The 21,369-nt window shown below is 58.7% G+C and overlaps 1 protein-coding gene across 1 annotated transcript; it reads left to right on the forward strand.

Moving 5' to 3' along the window:
* Positions 1–422: 422 nt before the first annotated feature.
* LOC114499815 (cytochrome P450 26B1) lies at positions 423–19,783 on the forward strand. The gene is made up of 6 exons (XM_028516292.2): positions 423–1,917; positions 5,401–5,625; positions 14,078–14,353; positions 14,594–14,749; positions 15,705–15,989; positions 16,386–19,783. The coding sequence occupies exons 1-6, from the start codon at positions 1,714–1,716 to the stop codon at positions 16,776–16,778; spliced, it is 1,539 nt and encodes a 512-aa protein (XP_028372093.1). The 5' UTR covers positions 423–1,713; the 3' UTR covers positions 16,779–19,783.
* The last annotated feature ends 1,586 nt before the right edge of the window (positions 19,784–21,369 follow it).

The following is a 21,369-nucleotide window of genomic DNA, read 5'->3' on the forward strand; positions in this document are numbered from 1 at the left end:
GGTTTGGGGCCGTACGTTCGGAGCCGAGGTGGAGGGTCTGGGAGTGGCAAATGGGAGGGCCAAGGGGTCCTTGGAGGAAGGAGCCGGCGTGGTTCCGCAGGTCAGGAGCTCGGAACCCTGAGACCGGTTCAGGGGCTCTGGCACCCTTCACTCGAGGGGCGGTCGGGCCGAGTCCTCGGCTGCTGGGGAGACGGCCCACGCGGGACTACCCCGGGCGGGAGGAGGGGGCCGCGGACCCGGGAGAGAGGAAAAGGGGGAGGGAAGCAGCCCGGCAGCCTGGCGGGCACAGTGTGAGTGCGCACCGTGTGCGCGTGTGTGTGTCATCTCGCCCGTCTGTAGGTGCCGGGATCAGCGAGACGCCGGCGAGAAGGAAGAGCAGGCGAGAGGTGAACTGAGTTTGATCCTGCGGCGGCTACAAGTGGGTCCCGGGCGGGCGGCGGGCGCGGGCGGCGGGCGGCCGGGGCGGGGCGGGCGGCGGCGGGCGCTCACACGCTCGGGCCGCCGGCCTCTCACCACGCCTCCGGCTTTGTGAGCGCGCCGTGGAGGGGGGGTGGCTGGCGGAGCGCCCGCGGCGCAGCCTCCCGCCTCTATATAAACACACGCATCGCCTGGCTTTGGACTCAAATTCACATTGAGAGAAGCTTTTAAAACCACCAGCCCTGAAATCCTGCCTCTTGCTTTTCCCCCTCTTTCATTCCTTTTGCCTTCCTTTTCTTTTCCCCCCTTTCTTCCCCCAGCAGCAACTCCAGAGCCGAGAGCCTGCGTCCCGGGACCGACTGCCTTTTCTTAATTGATACAATAGCCCAGCTCGGGTTTTCACCTCCTCCCCCAACCCCACCCCGCCTCACCCCTCCCGCCCGCCGCCGCCGCCGCTGCCGCCGCCGCCCCAGCGCTCGCCCGGGGCTCTGTCGCCGGCTGCGTCCTGTCCCGGCCGCGGTCCGCGGGCTCCGCGCTCGCGCTCCGGCAGCCGCGCCGCCTCGTCCGCTCCGCCCGCTGCGGGGGTGCAGCGGCCGCTCAGGGGCTCAGGCGCGCCGCCCCGGGCAGCTCGGGGACGCTGGGCTCGGGCCTCTCCGCTCGCCTCGGCTGGGGAGTCTTCCCCCGCGGCCCCCCAAGTTTCTGGGTTCGTTGGAATTTTTGGATTCAGGGTACTTCCCCATTTTTTTTCCACCTAGGAATTTGAGGGGGAAACTTTTGACTAGTCGATCGCACTTTCTTTCCGTTACACTCTTTCCCCTTTCTTTTCCTTTCCTTTTCTTTTTCTTTTTCTTTTCTTTTCTTTTTTTTTTTCTGAGCAGGGGAAGGGGCTTACAAGAGAGGCTCCCGCTGGACAAAGTTTTCCAAAGTTTTCCGAGTGTGATGGTTGCGGGGAGAGCTAGTCCATCAGCTTGACTCGCGGCTTCATCTCACCGCCCCTCGAGCAGCCCCTAAGTCCGCTATAAGGGAACAAACAAACAAACAAACAAACAAAGTTACACTCCGAGTCGCCTCGTGTCTCCTCTCTTTCTTCTAGGCATTTTTTTTCCTCCCGCTCTCCGCTCCCCTCGAAGCCTCCACTCCGCTTCCCCCGGCCCCCTTCCTTCTTTTCTGTTTCGGCTGGAGGTGCCAGGACCCCTGGCCAGAGTCTCCCCTCCCCCGCCGCTCGCGTCCCTTGTCGTCCGGCCCTCCCCTCCCCCGACGCGGCCCGCACAGCCAATCCCCCGAGCGGCCGCCAACATGCTCTTTGAGGGCTTGGAGCTGGTGTCGGCGCTGGCCACCCTCGCCGCGTGCCTGGTGTCGGTGACGCTGCTGCTGGCCGTGTCGCAGCAGCTGTGGCAGCTGCGCTGGGCTGCCACTCGCGACAAGAGCTGCAAGCTGCCCATCCCCAAGGGCTCCATGGGCTTCCCGCTCATCGGAGAGACCGGCCACTGGCTGCTGCAGGTAAGGGCGCACTCGCTCCGCTGCTCTCCGGGGTCCGCTAGCGGCAAGCGCGGGGCAGAGGATGCCGCGGGCCGGCCAGGGGGCGCCGGGAGCCTGAAGGCACTGGTCCCCGCCCCGCCCCTTCCCTCCTATCTCCCTGCGCCTCCCCGGCTTCCCCCGTCTGCCTGCGGCGTGGTTCGGAACCCACTGGCGCATGGCACTCGAGCCCAGGGACTGATCGGAGAGGTCCAAGGACCTCAGAGGGCTTCCGAGACGGACTCTGCTTCTCAGGCTACTCGGCGAGGGTGTGTGGGGCGCCCGTCCCTTTGCCCTGCAAGCCCCAGCCGCCTTCGGCTTCCTGGGCTTTGGCGGTGTCATTGGGACCCGAAAATTGAGTCGGGAAGAGGAGGGGGCGCCAATGGCAGCCAAAACTGCCTAGCTAAGACCCGGGCTGTGTTCCCGCCGCATCGTCGGTGCGCCAGGTACAACTACCCTGGGCCACGGTCCGAGAAAGTGTGTGTGTTTTGTGGTGGGAGAGGAAGGAGGTGACCCAAGGAAAATGGCAAGCCCGAGCCCCGAGGGTTCTCTGCTTTCGGGGAAAAGGGTCTATTTACTTAATGGGTGAGGACAGTGTAGCAGGGGAGAGAAGCTAGGGAAAGGCGTGTGTGGGTTCCATAGAGCGCCTGTGTGTTCGTTGTTGGACGCCGAACGACACAGCGCGGCTGGCGAGAATGGGGGTGGGCCAGTCGGAGACCCGACCCAGGTAGGTAATAGAGAAATTAACCTGGAATTAAACACGTCAAGTGCTAGACAATCGCTTTTGCAATTTAACACACATCAGGTTTTTTTCTTGGGCGGGGGGCGGCGGAGGAGGGCACCTTCGAGTTGACCGCGAGAGGTGTGTTGTGTGCGCGCGTGCACGAGTGTTTGTCGGCGGACGCTGAGGAGGTTTAGGAGAACGGAGGACGTCCTGAAACGGACGGCCCCGGCGGGGAGAGGTGAGGCGGGAGGTGAACGCAGAGACCTGTGGATTTAGAAGTGCCGAAGCTTGGCTTGAAATTAACAGACGCGTGCAATCCACTCGCACACACTTACACCCCGCTGGGCGCCAAGTGTCATCGGATCCGAGGCGGGGAAGGGGACGCGAGGTTCCTCTGCCCTGCGGTCATCTCAAGTCCCGGAATCAGCCCATTTCTTTGGGGGAGGAGGTTCTTCGTGCGACTGTGTAGGGTTCACTTTAACCAATGGGACTACCCCCCCCCCCCCCGTAAAGAAATCCCCAGATCCCGCTACCACCACACTTAAAGGGTTAACTGCAGCGGTGGTCTAGGCTTTTGGCCGAGAATTTAGGAAATAAAATAACTCACATGGGCACCGACTCCTGCCTCGTTAGAGCCAATCTGCGGAATCCGCGGTCTGTCACCGCTCCCCTCCCCCGTTTCCTGACCTTTCTCTGCCCCCCCTCAGTGTCCCCCTGACCTTTTCTCCGAATCCCACAAGGGCCCTTGGGGCTCAGCGTCCAACCAGCGCAGACGATGAGGAGGAGGAAGCAGGCCTACGCCTCTCCATCCATGTGTCCTTGGGGCCCTAGACTCTGAGGTGGGAGGGAAATGGGGGTGAGGGGGATGCGTGTGGAGGGGCGCTGAAGGGGTTAATGGGAGCCTTCTGAATCCAGCTTTATTTTTTCGGAGTCATTTATCAGATTTTACGGGGGACCTCCAAGGGCTCTCCATTTCCACCGTGCGCCATCTAAACAGAGCCCAGGGCTAAAAATACAACATTTTTGTATAAATTGGACTCGCGGCCCGAGCGGCCGCCCCTATGAAAGTCCTCTTTGTGAAGACCGTGGAAACGGCGGACAAATAACTCTTTATTAATGCCACAAAAAACGCACTTTAATTATAGTTAGGCAGATCACAGGCGGGGAGGGGGGCAGGAGAGAGGCGGCGGCGACCTCGGAAAATTCACAGCCCAACTTTTGTGTCGAAAGAAAAGAAAAACAGAGGAAAAGAAGGAGAGGAGAGACGGAGAGTCAGACTGAGCGAGCGAGACGGGTATTGCAGACAGAGGGAGGGAACCCCGCTCCCTAGCCCCCCCCCTCGCCCCCGCCCCGTTTGTCGCACCTCCACCGTCTCTTAGATTTCTCTTAAAGGGGTAGACGCCGTCTAGATCGGCGGTAGGGTGGGGGGTTGTTCTCCCCGACCCGCCAACCCGGGAGTGGGGCGGTGTCCCCGCGGCCCAGCCCCCCTCCTGGAGGCGCTGGCGCTACAGGCTCGCTCCCAGTCGCGCGCCGGGCCGGAGGCGCATGTGGAAAAGTGATTAGTGCTCCGGGTTCTGCAGAGTCACTTTTCGGCAGTGCCTGGGTGTGTGCACATCCAGCTGGAGAATACTTTTCCGCGGAAGAAAAGAAAACGAGGAGCGGGACTAACCCGGGAACAAGGGAAGACGAGTTGTCCCTTCGGGGTGCAGGATCCGGGAGGTCTGAAGCCCGCAATCTCACTGTTGTTGGCGTGCAGGCAAGACTGCCGCACAGGTGGCGCCTCTCCCCCTTCACACCCAGTGCTGCCTCGGCAGGATAAGGGTTAATATGGGGTGGGGTAGCAGGCGCCTACGTCAAAGGTGAGCGGGACGCCCCTGCCCCCGCCTCTCGGAGGTCCCCTCGGTTTCCGGTACCTTGGAGGGGCCGGCCCAGCTAGCTCCTCGGAGCTCCGGCCCGGGGCCGGGGCCTACCCCTCTCCCGCTACAGCCGCCGCTGCGGCTGCCGGGGATCCAATTACCTGCGACGGCCGCTCAACCCAGCCCGGCCCCGCCCCGCCCGGCGGGAAGCTCCATCCTTCGCGCTCCCGTTCCAAACTTAAGGGCGGCGACGAAAGTACTTCTCAGTTATTTCCAGGGCAAATTGCATTAGGAAAATCTCGGCTCGCAGATCGTGACTGACTCGACCCCGAATAGCCCGCAGAGGGCCACCGGGTTCCTTCGAGGTCCACATTCGAGAACCGAAGAAACCCTCGGCCACATTTGTAGTGACTGCCTATGGGCACCGATCACGCACCGCTATGAATACTCTTTGGCCTGCGTCCACCCCGAGGGGTCTTGCCAGCCCGTGGCCAGGAGCCTGGAAATACTTATTCCGAAAGGCTCTGGAGCTCGAGGCGGAGGAGTTGGGGGTGGTAGGGAGGGTGGCGCAAGCTCTAGCTTCGGCTCCTACTGACCTGGATACCTTTTCCCTCCCGCAAGTTGTTACTTAAAAACAGCCTCTCGCGAGGTGCCCCCGGGCCTCCCGCCTCCTTGCATTAATTATCCTCTGGGCCCTACTTCTCGGTTCTTGTGCATGCTATGAAAAATAAAACCTCCGTGCGTGTTTGTGTGTGGAGTGGGGGCTGGGGACTGGTGCCCCGGGTGGTGTCTTCCGCCCCTCCCCCGCGGGCCCTCGAGGCCCGGCCTCCGGAAAGCCTCATCCGGAGATGTGTGCCCTGAGAGAGGTCTCTTGTGTGGCTCCCGCAGGGTTCTGGCTTCCAGTCGTCACGGAGAGAGAAGTACGGCAACGTGTTCAAGACGCACTTGCTGGGGCGGCCGCTGATCCGCGTGACAGGCGCGGAGAACGTCCGCAAGATCCTCATGGGTGAACACCACCTCGTGAGCACCGAATGGCCGCGCAGCACGCGCATGCTGCTGGGCCCGAACACAGTGGCCAACTCCATTGGCGACATCCACCGCAACAAGCGCAAGGTAAGAGCTCTGGACCAAGAGCCTAGTAACCGTGCTCTGACCCTCTACTTCCGTCCACCCCCTTGGGGTAAGGAGTTCTTGGAGCCCTGAGGCCGTCCCCACCCGAATCTCTTCTCCCACTTGCACATCGTCCTGAAGGTTCCCTGACTAGACGATCTGCGATCCCGGATCAAGGGCCCGCACAGGCCTCCTCCGGGTCGGCCCTCATGCTGGCCCAGTGCTGGTCCAGCGGGTGACTGAGGAGTGGCTTGGACAGAGCATGGACAACAGAGTACTTGAGGCCACTAACGCCTGTCCTCACCGTGCACCCCAAAACTGGAAAAAGAAGGGGGAGGACGATGGCCTGCGCTTCCCTTTTTGCCACGTTCCCCGCCCCGCCCCCGCCCCCTCCCCCTCCCGGGAATTCCGACGGATCAGTCTAAAATCAAACCTGGCCTTCCTGCCACAGGTTGCTTTAACGGAGACGCGGGCAGGCGTGGGGGCCCGGGGGCACCTTGTGGGCAGCGGTTGCAAGGCCCTGTCTGAGAGGGGCGAAGTGAAATTTGGACCACTACGCGTAGGGGTCTGGCGGTGGGGGAAGGGCGAGGAGTGGGATAGCAGCCGTGGCGCGGCAGGGGATCAAAGTGCACCTACCCACTCCCATAAAGAGGAAGAGAAAGTGGGTGTTTATCCTGTGGATTTCCCGAGCGCCTGGAAGAGGCGAGAATGAGGAGAGCCAGCACGCACGAATCGAGCCTCCCCGCCCCCTCCTAGGGCTTAGCCTCCGTGGCTGCAGCCGCCGGGGCTCAGAGCGCGGGCGGCACGTGCTGTTTGAACTGCAGTAACCCGAAAGCTGAGCCGTGGGCGGGCGGGGAGCCGGCCTGTGGGCTTAAAGCGTCCAGAAAGCGGTGGAGGAGAGACTGCACGACCTTTCTTCGTTCCATTTTTTTCACTGGGTCAGGGGACTCGCCCAAGTTTGAAACCTGAAGAAAACTGAGAGGCAGCCTCGGATATCTAGGAAGAGTGGCAAAGCCCAGGAGAGGGGAGAGGGCTACTGTGGGCAGCTCCCTTCTGCCAGAAGCCTGCACTTGAGGTGGTCTCTGGGAACGAAGGAATCCATTTTATAGCATTTGATGCCTGTGAAGAGTAGTTCTCCGTAGCAGACAAAAGGAGGAAAAACCACATGGAGTGCACTGGTCTGCACAATCCCACGACGCCCCTCCTCCCAATAAAACCTGTATTCAGGGACTGGAAAGGGGGTCCTAAAATCATCTCCCTGATCTGCCTCACTGGAGCAGGAAGCAGCTAACAGGGCCTGGGGGCAGATGTGGGGGGTATTTGGGGAAGTGTATAGAAGGGGGCTTGTAGGCTCAGGAATGGGGGCTTTTTAAATATCCTCAACACTTTCTTTCTTAGTCTTTGTGGCTCCACCAAAAGCTCATACCAAGGAATGAGGAGAGAGCCTGAGACTTAGAAACCCAGCTCCAAAGAATGTGATTGCTTCTCATTTTACCTTTATAGAGGCTTTGACAAGAAAGTAATCATTTTCCCCTTCTCACAGAAGAAAACATGGAGACTCAGAGAGGTTGAGATCAGGAGACAAAGCAAAGGCAGGTGGAGCCTGCAACATTCCTCCATGGGAGCGAATCTTTCTGGGCCACCAAGCAGAGCATTGCTCAGTCCCGCCAACCTGGGGGCTGCCAGAAGTCAGAGGGTAGGGGTAAGAGCAGTTGCTGGAAGGAAAGAAGGGTTACTCAAGATCTGAGTGTGAGACCCTGGGGATGCAGACCCTGGGTGAGGCTGTTGCCTTGTGGTCCTCCCTCCCCTTCCTGACTGGGCCTTGGGCCTCCAGGTGGGGAGGGCCTGCTGGAAAGGCTCCAGGGTTTTGGCCTACCTTGTTCATTTGAGAGGAGTGGAGGAGGAAGGAGATGGCATAGATGACCTGTGTCAGAGAGATACACAGGGAACGGGGAGGGAGCGCTGGGGTGGGGCTAGAAACCGAGGACCCCAGTGGTGCACAGCTGGGGCACTCTTGCCCTCTAGCTCCCTGGGCACGGGGAGCAGCCAGCACACCTGCAGTCCATCCTGACACAGGCTTGAACCGGTGCAGGGCCCTTCCTTTGTGGGTGCTTGCTCGGTGACCTGTGTAAAAGGGTCCTGCCTTCAAATCTCTCTAATCGGTTTTCCATGAACTTAAGTTTACTGAACTGAATTGAAGTCCTTGGGTTAGGGACAAACATAAGAGCAGGACATTTGGTCCTTGCCCTCAGGAGGGTGCACAGGGGCATATGCTGGTCCTAGAGAGAATGGCCAATCTGCCAGACCTGACGTGGCCAGGGTGGGGCTGCTCAGTACCACTCACACTACCTTACCCAGCCCATGCTGCAGTCGGGCCTGGTTAGGGTGCATTCACAGGGCACGAGGCCCAGGTGTGCTCGGGCCCAGCTGGCAGGGGAACTAGGAGCGTCACTGTTTCCATCGGGGCTGGTGACCCACCCCTTCTCTGGGAGGCCTGACCAGATGTCCTGGGAAGGGGATTCTCGCAGCCATCTCTACATCCAGGTGTTTGTCCCTCCTGCCCTGGTTGTCTAGGGACAAAAGGAGGGGGGGTATCAGGGAGAAAGTTTAGAAAGTCTTGCCCAGTCTAAAAGAGTCCTCTCCAGAAGCCAGACTTATGTCTCAATAGCTACCACCAAACCCTGTGCCACTTCCTTTGTTACCCCTCCCCCACCGGGTGAGTCTGGTTGTTGGAGAAGGACCCCCAACCCTTTCCTTTTAATGGCAGAGAGACTGGAGTATTGTCCTGGAAGGGTGTTTGGGGTCTCATGAGCGTGTTCGAGGGGAGGATTTTCAGACATGGAGCAGAAGTTGGGGATACTTCTTGAGGCCTCCATGCCTGCCCCACATACCAGGATCAGACATTCCCTCTTTCTCTTGAGAGATTGGGCTGGGCCTCTTTGCACCAAGAGGCCAGATGCTTCAAGGCACCTCAGACAGTGGCCTGGGACTCATGGACTGGGGAGACCCAGGAGTGGTCCTCCTGCCCTAGATCCCTGGCTACAAGGACTTCTGTGCCCAAGACTGAGGTGGAGCAAGAGCTCCCCAGGCTTTGGAAGCAGGGATTGAGACCCACCAACCACCGCTCCCTGATCTGGCCTTTGGGCCCCATCCTGGGAGGGGGTGGAGTGTAGGCTCAGGATCACTGCTCTCCCCTCAGAAACCCTGTGCATCCTGGGGTTTATGTTGGGATGGAGAGGCTTCAGCAGGCAGGCAGAGCCAGGAAGCCCGTGGTTGCAGGATCCTGGGGAGGCCAGCCAGGGTTATCTCTAGGTGGCCTTTGGGCTGGTGCACAGCCTCTGATTTCAGTCATGTCCACCAGGCTCGGCTCCGGCAGAAGTTCCCACCTGCACTGCATGGGAAGGCTGGTGGCATGGCCAGGCAGCCCTGTGCCTGGGAGGGCCCCTGGCGTAGACCTTTGTTCCCCCAGCTGAAGTCCTTCATCCAAAAGTTACTGTAGCACCGGCTGGTGGGCCTGGGGCCACTGAGGGGGCAGGTGGCAGGAGCGGATGTCTCTGAAGGTCAGTGGGGGAGGGAACCCACAGCCAGCCACCAGGGCTCCTGGGATGGCTGCCTCCCTCTGTGTGCCCTTATGCCAAACAGTGGGAGGGTGGGTTGGGTGTGAGGGGGACCACCCTTCCCTTTTCCCTTCTTTTTGTGTCCTCCCAGGGTGGGGAGGGGTCTGAGCCCATGATGCTGATGTGTTTGCTCACTCTCCCAGCCTTGGGAGACAGTTGTGGCCTTGGTGGTAGTGGGGGGGTGGGCAGTGATTGGCCGGCATCTGCCTTGGCTCGGAGCCCCTTTTGCCACTGATGTATCCATTCCAGGTTCCCCAGGCAGAAAAGCAGGGGTTGGGGATGTGTCTCCTGGGGCTGAGAAATGCTGAAAGGAAAACAGTGAGCCAGGATAGCTGGCCTTGCCCTTAGAATAAACTTGGGCCAGACAACAGGGTCCCCCAGGATGGGTTGAGGGCCACTTATCTGGGCCAGGAGCAATGGAGGCAGGGGATTCAGGGATCCAGTGGGTGTGGCCAGTCATGCCTGGGACTGTGGTCTTAGGAAGCCCTCCCCCTTTGGTCCTCAGTTTTCTGAGGGGGTTTTACTATGGTTGGGAGAGGAATGAATGGGCAAAGTTTATCAGATTCCGTGGCTCTGCCAAGTAGTGCCCTCGCCTGCACGGTTGCTTTTGTTGTGTGTGGAAGAGTTAGGGGAGATGATTAGAGCTGCAGGCAAATGGGTGACAGGTACCGTGTTTCACAGATGGTGGGATGGGAACCCAGAGAGGCTCTCACAGGCTGGGAGGTCTGGGCCAGCCCCTCCCAACCAGGGACGCAAAGTAGAGACTGGTTCAGGAGGCAGCCAGGGTGAAGCTGAGGCCCACTGGAAATGCCAGACAGCTGGGAAGATGACGTCTCTCTTGTCCTCCCTCTTACTTGAGTATAAAGTACACACCTTGGCGTCACCCCTGTGCTGTGCGGACAGCTGCCTCGGTGGCTGCCTGCCCTCTGTTATTCTTTCCACTCCGCAGGCCACGGCTCCGGTGGCTTGGCGGGGTGGCCTGCCCAGGCCCCCACCCTCCTGGGCAGCTGCTTCCATTCCTCCCAGTCTGAGTCACTGGCCCAGGGAGTGGGTTCCCTCTCTGGCTCTTTCAGCTCCTGAGGCTGCCCAATCATTTCATCTGTCTGTCCATCCATAGTGGCCAGCAGAAAAGGGGGAGGCTGTCTGGCTGTGCAGATCAGCGTGCAGGGGTGTGGGTGCTCAGTGAAGGACTCCCCAGCCAGGGCCGCTGGGTGAGCAGCAGGAGGTATGGGAAGGGGAGGGAGAAGGATTTGTAAAAACAATTATAGGGAACTTGAGCCTTGACAAGCCCCTTGGTGGTCCCCTCTCCCTCCCCTTTTCTCCTCATTGTGGAATCATCTCCCATTCAGGGGAGAGAGATTTAGGCTCTTGAGCCAGTAGTGTCTGTTGGTTAAACCAACACAGGTAGGGGGAGGGTTTCCTAGAACATCCTAAAAGCAGGAGGAGCCCAAGCTGCCCCGGCCTGTGCCTGTGAGTCCCCAGGTCTCCCCGATCCCCTGCTCTCATTTCCCCCAGCACTAACCCTGGTGGAAAGTCCATACCTGCTGCTCCCTCTGCGGGGCTTTTCCTGGGCCAGGGCTGGTTCCCGATGACCTTTGTCCAGCATTCTTGTCTCACTTTTGGGAATTCCAAGGGACGCCCCAGTGGGGAACAAAAACAGCCCTGGCCGCTGTTACTATTGTGGTCAGGGAAGGCGGCTCCCGGGACAGGAATCTTTCCCGCTTCACACTGAGTGGCTCCACAGGGCGCCTTCCCACGTGCCCGGATCCTGACCCCGCCCGCCCCATTGCAGCCTCCCTCTGCCCTGGCCAGCACCTCCGCCTCCTCCTGGCCTGTGTGGTGGGCGGTGGTTTCTAGGCTGCCCCTACTTCGGGAAGTGCCCAAGCTGTTAACCCTGGGCACACGCCCAAGGATGAGGGCCTGGAGCTTTCCCGGCGCCTGGGAGGCCCCAGTGCTTAGGCTCTCTCCTGGGCAGAGGCAGGGCATGGGCTTGGCGACTTCTGAGCAAAGCACCTTGGTCCTGGACTGCCCCAAATCTGCCTTTGCTTCTCATTTGGGTAATTTTCTTCTTCAGAGGGGCTCTGAGGAGAATCATGGGACATCTAGGTAAAAAGAGACTCCAGAGAACATACAGTTAGATTTCCTGAGGGGTCAAGATAAGAGCCTTGTACCTGGCTGCAATTCTCTTTTGAGAAGCCCAAGCCCTGGGGGACCTGCAGGTACAAGGTGTTGGTGGCCTTCCTGGGAACATTTCAGTTCTTGACTTTGCTCAGGATCCCTTCCCATCTAGAGGTGAGGTGTGGACCACCTGCCCTTGGAGTCCCTCTGCTCAGTCCCGCTCAGTCCCAGCGCTCCCTGCATCCTCCCTGCCCTCCTGGCCCTTGGCCTGAGGGCTTTAGAAGGAGCTATTCAGGTGGCTATCGCTAGAGGGCGCAGGGAATGTAACCTTTGGGTCGGGAGGGCAGGGAAGGGATTGTCAGTGGGTCCAGTCTGGCCACCCCTGAGTTTGCACTGGGGACCCTGAGAGCTCCCCTTTTGGTCGCCCCGAGATGGCTCCTCCTGGGCCACTGTAGCCCATGTAGGGTGTGTGAGTGGGGACCTGCTAGGCACTTACTGGGCAGCTTGTGCAGGGCCGGATTCTGGGCTTCTTTGAGGGGATAGCATCCACTTAGGGACATAGGGACACCGGTGTTTGTGTGCTGTGTACGCTGAAAGGAGAAAGAGGTGGCCTGGCTCAGCCTCACCCTTTTATAGATGAGGAAACTGAGGCTGGGGGTGACTTGGCTCCTGGAGCTGAAACTCCTGTCTCTGAGCTCCCAGTTGTCTTTGCCCACCACCCCACTGCATCTTAGAGCCCAGCGGGCTTGGACTTAGCCAGTTCTGCTCAGTGTGGCCTCGATCTATTGCCCCCTCTACATGCCCACCTGTGGGCCCAGGTCTCCCTTGCGCTGGGAGGCCTTGGCCAGCCCCTCCCTCCATGGCAGTACCCTTCAGTCTGCCCTGGGCGGGCTAACTCTGGGCCAGGTGTGGCCTCCCTGTCCCTGCTTGTCCCCACCTCCAGCTTCCGCCCCCCCCCCCCCCCAGGCTTGGTAGCCACTGTTATCTTTCCACTTCCCTGATGATAAGCCTGCTGGGCTCCCACACACTGTTCTCTGCTAGCTCTGTGGGCCCTTTACTGCTTTGTCAGGCCCCTCAGTTGGCCAGCGTTGGGCTCTGGGGATAGGGCTCCCACTCCTACCCCGTAAGAGTTTTTGACCAAGAGCTAAAACTGGAATCCTAAGGACACCAGGGTAGAGGGCTGAGACAGAACACTGCCTTTATCCATCACCCTGTGGAGGGTGGTGGCAGCTGAAATCCCCCTGGAAATTCCCTGGACCCTGAACTGAGCAAGGTGTGAGTGACCGGTCCAGGCCTAAGCTGCCCTTGGCCACCTCCCATCATCCTTCTTCCTTTCAGCGGTCCCTGAGTAGCGGGAGCAGCCCCAAACAGTGCAGCTTCTTTGCCCCTCACTGGCGGCCTCCCTCCCTCCCTCCCTCCCTCTGCCCACCGGGAATTTCGGAATGAAAGTGCTATTGTGAATGCCTGGCTGGGCCACTGAAGGGCCAGCACTGTTATTTCTGCAAACCAGCCCTCCCATTAGCCATGCAGGGCCGAGGCCAGGAAAATGTTACCTTTTCCTCCTTGAGCTGACTGCAGGGGAAATTCTCACATTTACAGTTTGTGCGGTGGTTGTGTTTGGGGGGCAGGAGGGGAGGGCGGGCGCGTGTGTGTGGTTTGCATGGAGCAGGGTGGAGGGGCTGGAGGAATATTCGTCTCCTTCCCCTGTGCTATCCCTCGCCCTCCCCTCCCCATGGCCTTCCCTACAGTGCTGTGGGGAGGGCACCTACCTTCTGCTCCGGACTCTGGAGGTGGGAGCGACTGGAGGTTGCTGGTTACAAGTGAGACCCACAGGCCATCAGTAAATAAACTAACATCCTCCCCTGTCCTACACACCAGGGCAGCCGTGTGGTGTGCGGTGGTGTGCTGGGGCGCCCGGGCGAGAGGAGCAGGCGGGTTGCTGCGGGATCAGGAGGACTGAGAGAGGGAAGTGGGTGACAGGGGCTCCCTGGCTACTTGAAGTGGACCGGGAAGATGCAAGGACTTAAAAGGGCTTCTGTTTACCTTTGTGATCATTTCGGGTGGAAAGCCATGTCCCCTTCCTCCTGCCTCCAGACCCGGCCACACTGAAGACACTTTGATGGCACAGCTGTTAACAAACTCCTTAAGATCCTCACCTAGTCAATGGTTCTCAGGGAGCGAGAGCACATTTGGGTCTCAGAAAGTCCTACTTGCAGTCTAGCCTCAGACTCTCTCGGTCTCCCATCAGTGGAGTAGAAGAGCCACCCACTGCTTTCCTCCTCTTCCATGTCCAGTCTGCTCACCCTTGTTCCGTCCCTCCTGGGCACGTCTCCCTCGGCCTGGGGATTCAGGGATGGGCCACTGCAGTGGAGGGCTGCCTCCCCCCGCCCCCGCCCCCGCCCTGCCCAGCCCTCTCTGTGTTGTCCCTGTAGCTGGTAAGGACAGCCGTATCACCCACAGACCTGTTGGCAGCTGGACTGCCCAATCCATAGGGCTTTGCTAGTGTTTGGAGCACATGCTTTTCCGAGAGTCAAGACAGAAGAGGATGGCTCAGGTCACCCTGGGAGTGTCTGGGAGACGGGAGGGAGAGCCCCGTCAGGGTGAGGACCTGGGGTCCTCCCTAATCGCAGTCGTGGGACCTGCGCTTCAGCCAGGCCCCTGGGAGCCTTGAGGGCAGACCGAGCCCATCTGACCAGCTTGCCCACCTCTCTGGCCTCCAGATATTCTCCAAGATCTTCAGCCACGAGGCTCTGGAGAGCTACCTGCCCAAGATCCAGCTGGTGATCCAGGACACGCTGCGTGCCTGGAGCAGCCACCCCGAGGCCATCAACGTGTATCAGGAGGCACAGAAACTCACCTTCCGCATGGCCATCCGCGTACTTCTGGGCTTCAGCATCCCTGAAGAGGACCTCGGGCGCCTCTTCGAGGTCTACCAGCAGTTTGTGGAGAATGTGTTCTCCCTGCCTGTCGACTTGCCCTTTAGTGGCTACCGGCGGGTGAGTGCCAGGGCCTGAGAGGAGAGGAGGTGGGCATTCATGAACCACCCCGGGGGAGGAGTGACCAGTCACACAGAGGGGAGCAACAACAGGAGGATGGGGTGGAGGCTTCACCCAGTGGTCTCTGGCTGAGAGGGGAAATTCTCATAGGAATCCCCTACCCCACTCCATCTTGGGAGGAGGCCCTTGGTGGCCCTGCCCTTCCTCTCGGGTGACAGGATGGTCCCCTTCTCCCTCCAGGGCATTCAGGCACGACAGACCCTGCAGAAGGGCCTGGAAAAGGCCATCCGGGAGAAACTGCAGTGCACGCAGGGCAAGGACTACTCGGACGCGCTGGACATCCTCATTGAGAGCAGCAAGGAGCACGGGAAGGAGATGACCATGCAGGAGCTGAAGGTGGGGGCCGCCCTGGCGGGCTGCACAAGTGCCCCGTGCTCCACACTGGGGCTGCCTGGTGGGGGGATGGCTCCAGCCCCTTCTCCCTGGTTCCTGAAAAGGGATCCATTTAGTTTGTCCTGGTTTAGACTCTGCCCTCCACATACTTGCCAGGTGCCAGCTGAGACTGGTGGCCAACTTCCCACCCTCCATTTTTGCTTCCCCTCTTCTAGCTGCCATTTTTTATTTTTTCCTGGTGCACCAAGAAGGAGCCCAGATGATTGCCATTTCATGAGAAGTTTTGACTCACAGGTGGTGCCATGGCAAGTAAGGGACCCAGGTCCCTTCATTCCTTTCTGAGCTTGGCATCCACATTTGTGAAATGCGGGGCTTGGAATGAGATGGCCTGCTGAGGCCTTTCCACGGGGCACCCGTGGCCCAGATGTCTTGCTCCCCAGGGTATCCTGGGGAAGTCCCCTCAGCTTTCTCACTGCAGTCCCATTCCAGGTCCTCGTGGGTGTGGCCCCAGGCCCCACTGCCCCCCAAACCCCGATGTCCTCCTGGGAATGAGAAGGTTGGGATTTCGACCGGAACCGCCACCCTACTCACCTGCATAGTGCCTGGCTCCTTGGGATTTTTTCTTTTTTTCTGTGAGCTCCCTGCACTGATGAGGCTGCTGGGGCTCACTGCTCTGGAATCCAGCAGAGAGTGAGAAATGGCCCAGCCCCAGGGGACTTGCAGGTTAGTGCCTCTGCCCTTGGCTGTGGCAGCTGTATCTGCTGTCCAATCAGGGCACTGACCCTCTGACTTGTGTCCACTGTGGCCCAAATGCCACAGTGACAAGAGGCTCAGGGGAAGCAGGCGGGACACAGCTAAATGACCCTGGGGCCACGGGGCACCCTGGCAGAGTGAGGTGGCCCCCAGGCTGGGCTTGCCACGGAGTCGATCCATAATGGTGCTCTCCTCTGCACTGCAGGACGGGACGCTGGAGCTGATTTTTGCAGCCTATGCCACCACGGCCAGTGCCAGCACATCACTCATCATGCAGCTACTGAAGCACCCAGCTGTGCTGGAGAAGCTTCGGGAGGAGCTGCGGGCCCACGGCATCCTGCACAGTGGTGGCTGCCCCTGCGAGGGCACGCTGCGTCTCAACACCCTCAGTGGCCTGCACTACCTGGACTGTGTCATCAAGGAGGTCATGCGCCTCTTCACGCCCATTTCTGGTGGCTACCGCACCGTGCTGCAGACCTTCGAGCTCGATGTGAGTCTGGGTCCTCGGGGCACTGCCTCAAGGGGCCCATGGGAGCACTAGCTTGAGTGTGGGGGGCTGTGGATGGGAAACACCAGAATCCCCTTCAGGGTACCTCATCTGATGAGGAGACACCCCTTTTTTTCAGGGAACTTTCAGTCCAATGGGAAAGACCCAGTCCCAAATGCTGAGTAAGATGAACTAGCTCCTGTGTCATGTATTAAGTTACACGTGGACACTGTAAAATAAGAGACTGGGCTAACATGTTGAGGGCTGCTGGCCAGGCCTGGAGGTCCACAGCAGGATGTCTCTAGGAACATCTGGGTGGGGGGCTAGCAGGCAGGCAGTCCTGGGCCCTCTGGTGTCCTCTGGTCCTCATGACCCCCTTTCCCCCAATCCTGTCACCAGGGTTTCCAGATCCCCAAAGGATGGAGTGTCATGTACAGCATCCGGGATACTCATGACACAGCGCCTGTGTTCAAAGACGTGAACGTATTTGACCCTGACCGCTTCGGTCAGGCTCGGAGTGAAGACAAGGACGGCCGATTCCATTACCTCCCTTTCGGCGGTGGTGTCCGGACCTGCCTGGGCAAGCACCTGGCTAAGCTGTTCCTGAAGGTGCTGGCAGTGGAGCTGGCTAGCACGAGCCGCTTTGAGCTGGCCACCCGGACCTTTCCCCGCATCACCTTGGTCCCTGTCCTGCACCCCGTGGATGGCCTCAGTGTCAAGTTCTTTGGCCTGGACTCCAACCAGAACAAGATCCTGCCAGAGACGGAGGCCATGCTGAGTGCCACAGTCTAACAGGGCCTGGCCCACACCCCTGCCTCAGCCCGACCAGGCCCTGGGGTGGGAGGCAATGAAGGGTAGAAACCTGTGTGTGGGAGGGGCTGGAACCTGGGGAAGAAGAAGCAGCCCCATACCTCGCCCTTCCATTTTTCCTTCCCTGGCAAACCCTACCCAAAGCCAAAAGGGTCTCCGTTCTTCCGGGGCACTGACGGGGCCCTCCTGGCTCCTGCTCCTCCCAGTCTCTCTCCAGTCTCCACCAGCTTAGCTCCTGGGACAGGGCATGGCCGGGGGCTCCGCGTGCCCATTACAGTGTTAAACGTCAGTCAGCTCACGCTGCAGCATTTGCTTATGATGTTCCTGATTGGTCCCTCCCCTCCCATTTCATTTGGACACTTTTAGTTTGAGGTCAAGTGGTTGACATGGGGGGCGGAAGGAAGAGTTGGCCCCTTCAGCACCCCTCCTCTTCCTGCCTCTGCTCAGACTGAGGCAAGTGCCCCTTCTGGTGTTGGCGGGATGGAGGAACAGCATCCTGGAGCGGGGACTGCGGCCAGCCTAGAGGGGTCCCATCCCCATTGCCAGTTTGGACATTTGAAATTACCTATTGCTGCTACTTTTTCTTTCCTCTGGTGTTGGAACATAGGAGCTCCAGGCCCTGTCCTCCCAGCATCCTCTCTGGTGGCCTGGGCGTGCACACGAGCACTGACGTCCCCACCTTCACTTCAGGTGGCCTGGGGCCCACCCTGCTCCGCTGTTACACACACACCCAAGGCCCTTGGCCCCTATTTATTCACTGATGCAACCATATCTTGGCGTTACTGGGGACTGGAATTGTACCTCCCCCGTTCCCTAGTCTCCCTCCCAGCATCCTGGGATCAGCTTTGGCCAGTGACCCAGCCCGTCTCTGGTGGAGGGTTGAGCAGCTCCCCCAGGCTCCAGACCTGCTGTGGGTTCAACCTCAACTGCACTCCTGGGGTGAAATCCAGCACCCCTCCTTTTTCCCCTGGTGGAGATGGGGAAACAGCCCATTGCTTTCCTCCCTGCTCTGTCAACATGGGGATTTGGAGGCTACCACCATCTCCTGCATGGTCACTGGTCTCCCTAGTGTCCCCCACTCGTCTAGTGAGTATGGGGAAGGATACGGGTTCTTTCTTCTGACAGGGAGTGAGGGCCTCCATTGTCCCTTCTTTAACCTTATCCCTTTTCCCTTGGAAAGGTGTCCTCGAAGTCCCTTCCCACCTCTGTGCCACTGTCTGCTCAGCCCAGCTCAGGGGGGTGGGGACGAGATGAAAGCCAGGGGAGGTGCGTGTAGACGGCAGCCCTTCCTCAGACCTGACTCGGGCCTCTGCCCAGGCTCGAGGCAGCTGCCGGGAGGCTGCAGGAGGAGCTGAGGAGGGTATGTGCGATTTGTCAGAAGTGATTTGCTGGAAAGTTGGCCAGTCGGGGATGACTGGGGTTGGGGGGGAAGAGTAGCTTCTGCCATCAGCGTTTGGAGTGCAGGCAATTTGGGGTGCCCCACCAGGGCTGGTTCAGACCTTTGATGAGTCTTCATTGATTTTGTCTGTTTTCAGATTTTTCTTTGCTTTCTGTGTTTCCCTATCAGCTTTTGATGTTGTAAAAGCAGCGAATCCCCTTTACAAGAAAATCAAAAACACACAGAAAAAGATGCAATACCTTGATCCCCCTAATTGCCTCTCTGAGAGGTGACCACTGTGACCACCAGTGCCCCCATGAAGGTATTGAGTGGACAGACATTGCCCGCACTCTCGCCTCCACTGGTGCCCACCAGAGGTAGGCTTTACAGGAATGGCTTCATACCCCGGACTGTACTAAAATGCCCCGTTCTCAAGTGTTTCATTTGTTTCCTGCTTTTTCACCATTAAAAAACATGGAACATATATTATTGGCATAAAATAGACATTTAAAACAATTAGTAAAATCCCTTAATCTCTCCACGTTCTCAAAAGCAAGCAAAAGTGTGTTAAGACTCATCAGAACTTGCAAAATACCTGCAGGTGCACCCGAACTGGTCGCCCACAAGAAAGCCCAGTGTCGGAAAGGTTCATGCACCGTAACCCAGCTTGCCCTGAACCAATCGTTCTTGACAGTATCTAGGAACATATAAGTGCAGCTTCAGACAGGAGGTGCACTGGGCCTGCCCCTGCTGAGGGGCAGGGGGCTGGAGGGTCCTGGGAGGCCTCAGCTGCCCTTCCGTTTGGGATACTCAGCTTGGCAGGGGCAGGGAAAAGGCTGCGAAGGATTCCCAAGAGGGAGGAGAGAAGGATCATTTGCCCTGCTGGGTCTCAAGGTAACAATAAGAGAAATGAAGAAAGCTCTTGACTGGCTGGCTGAAGGGTTCCAATGTTGAATTCACCCGTCTGTCCTCTGTGTGTCCAGCTGTGAGTTTGTGTGTAGGGTTTATAGACATAGCATTAGATGGGTGGTGTCTTCTCACTTACCATTCCTAACTATTATAACTTGACATTCAAAAGACAGAACCCCGCAGCATTTTCCCTGCCCCGGGCTTGCAGACTGAAGCACTTTCGATGCTGGGCGCTGGCGTTTGTGTTCTGGGCACCGCCCCGACCCTGCCCAGATTGCTATGATATTATTTTATACACAAGACTTTTTTTTCATAAATGTTATAATTTTGTGTCTGTCTTTATAAACTATTATAAGTACTATTTTTGTTATAATTCAAAATAGATATTTAGTATAAAGTTTTTGCTGTTAAATATTTGTTATTTAGTAAAATATGAATTTTTCTCTATTGTAAACATGGTTCAAAATATTAATATGTTTTTATCACAGTTGTTTTAATATTGAAAAAGCACTCATGTGTTTTGTTTTGATATGAAACTGGTGCCGTGTGAGTGTTTCTGCTGTCATGTGGTCTTAATCTGTATATAATATTCCATGTTGCATATTAAAAATGAATGTTGTGCATTTGTGATTTTGAAAGTACTCGACGTGGCTCTTTTATAGGCTTCCATAATAAACCGTGGGGACTCACCTTCGTTGGCTCTCTGGTGTGCCTTCTCCGCCTCCGTGAAAGGGTGCCCCCGCCACCCACGTTTCCCTCAGCAGCACCCGATCTTACCTGGCAGGCAGGAAGTTCCTCCTGGACACACTTGTCCCATGAGGCCAACCTGTCAATCCTTGGGCGTGGGCACAGAGAAGTCGGGGCGGTGCCCTTTGGCAAGTAGGTTCCCCGGGGCAGAGAGGTGTGACTGGAGGGCCACAGGCCCCAGGGGCCTGTCGGGGGCGGGGCAGCTGGAGCCAGCCCCCCAGCAGGGTGTGGCCATGACCGCCCTGCTAGGTGTCTCCATGCCACACTGGGCAGCCCCAGAAGCTCAGGGCCAGTCCCCAGCGTCCGTTGTGGTTACACTGATATTCACAGACATGGGGCGAGTTGAGGGGCAGAATTCAGTCCCCCTGACTCCCAGCCTCGTGTCACGTGGGCGCTTCTCAGAGGCTGTTTCATGGAGCAAATGGATTCCCTAATCAAATACGTTTGGGGGAGGGTTAAACAGAGGTGGGCAGATGCCTCCCCCACTGGGTCCTCAGGACCAGTGCCTGAGGATGGGCGCACTAAAGGGCAACCTGTGTGGAGCGGACACAGGTTGCAGGGCTGCCCAAGCCCATCTGATGACAAACTGTGAGATCTTTGCTGATTAGCAACTGCGAAAGCTGCTCAGCAACCTGTCACAGAGGGTGACCGCAAGATCAGCAAAGGTCGTGACATACAGCCCTGGGACACTGAGGGGTTGCCGGTGTGGACGGAGGGCAGTGAGAGGCAGAGTCTTGGCCCCAGCTCGCCACCAGGAGCCGGGGAGCGAAAGGCCCCACGGTGCCCAGGCTGGTCCCGGCCTCTGCCATGCCCGGCTCCCTTCCTGCAGCCTGGGCAGGGAAAGCCTCCCCTGAGCCGGCCTGAGAAAGGCCTTTTTGTGGCTGCAGCATTTCTCTCTGAACGCAGACACACCCCGGGTTGCATGGCCTGGCCACCCAGAAGAGAAACACCAACGTCTTCCACAGAACGCCACCAGGGAGGGACACTCAGCAGGCCCTGACCATCTGTCCTTTGCCGCATACTATCTTTCTGCCTCATCTGCCCCCTCCCCAAGCATCCAGGCCTCCCCGCCCTACCCCCTTTGCCTTGCCCTCCCCAGGGTGGGGGGAGGGGAGCACAGGTGAGTCCTCCATTTTCCATGAGATAAAGTCTCTGAGTGCAGGGACTCTCCCGGGGCCTCGCAGAACCAAAGGGCAGCCCCTGCACCAGAAGCAGACCACCGGCCCCGCCAGCACATGCCCGCTCCGAGGGGCTCCCTCAGACAGAGGTCTCCTGGGTTGGTAAGAGGCAGCAGTGAAACAGCCCGAGCTTCCACTGGGAAGTGTGCCAGCGGAAGGTAGTAGTTTTTCAGAGTGTGAATTCCATCTCTCCTGGTGGAATGTCCTGTGTGGCAGCCGAGGTGCTGGAACCGTGGTCCTCGGCTGCCCTCAGTCTGACCGCCCTACCGCAGGGCGGGAGGGCCTGGCGGGGCGGGTGGCAGGCCTGTCATCACCCAGTCCGTCCGTGCCTCTCTCCTGTGGGCCCGCAGGTCAGTGACGT

This window comes from Phyllostomus discolor, chromosome 6, assembly GCF_004126475.2.
Source record: "Phyllostomus discolor isolate MPI-MPIP mPhyDis1 chromosome 6, mPhyDis1.pri.v3, whole genome shotgun sequence".
NCBI classification, from domain to species: domain Eukaryota; kingdom Metazoa; phylum Chordata; class Mammalia; order Chiroptera; family Phyllostomidae; genus Phyllostomus; species Phyllostomus discolor.

What these genes read in the sequence shown, in the direction of transcription:
- LOC114499815 (XM_028516292.2), top strand. Translation starts at nt 1,714, where the DNA reads ATGCTCTTTGAGGGCTTGGAGCTGGTGTCGGCGCTGGCCACCCTCGCC. An exon ending in CCTTTAGTGGCTACCGGCGG is followed by an intron (nt 14,354 to 14,593) that starts GTGAGTGCCAGG and finishes TTCTCCCTCCAG; the next exon opens with GGCATTCAGGCACGACAGAC. An exon ending in TGCAGACCTTCGAGCTCGAT is followed by an intron (nt 15,990 to 16,385) that starts GTGAGTCTGGGT and finishes TCCTGTCACCAG; the next exon opens with GGTTTCCAGATCCCCAAAGG.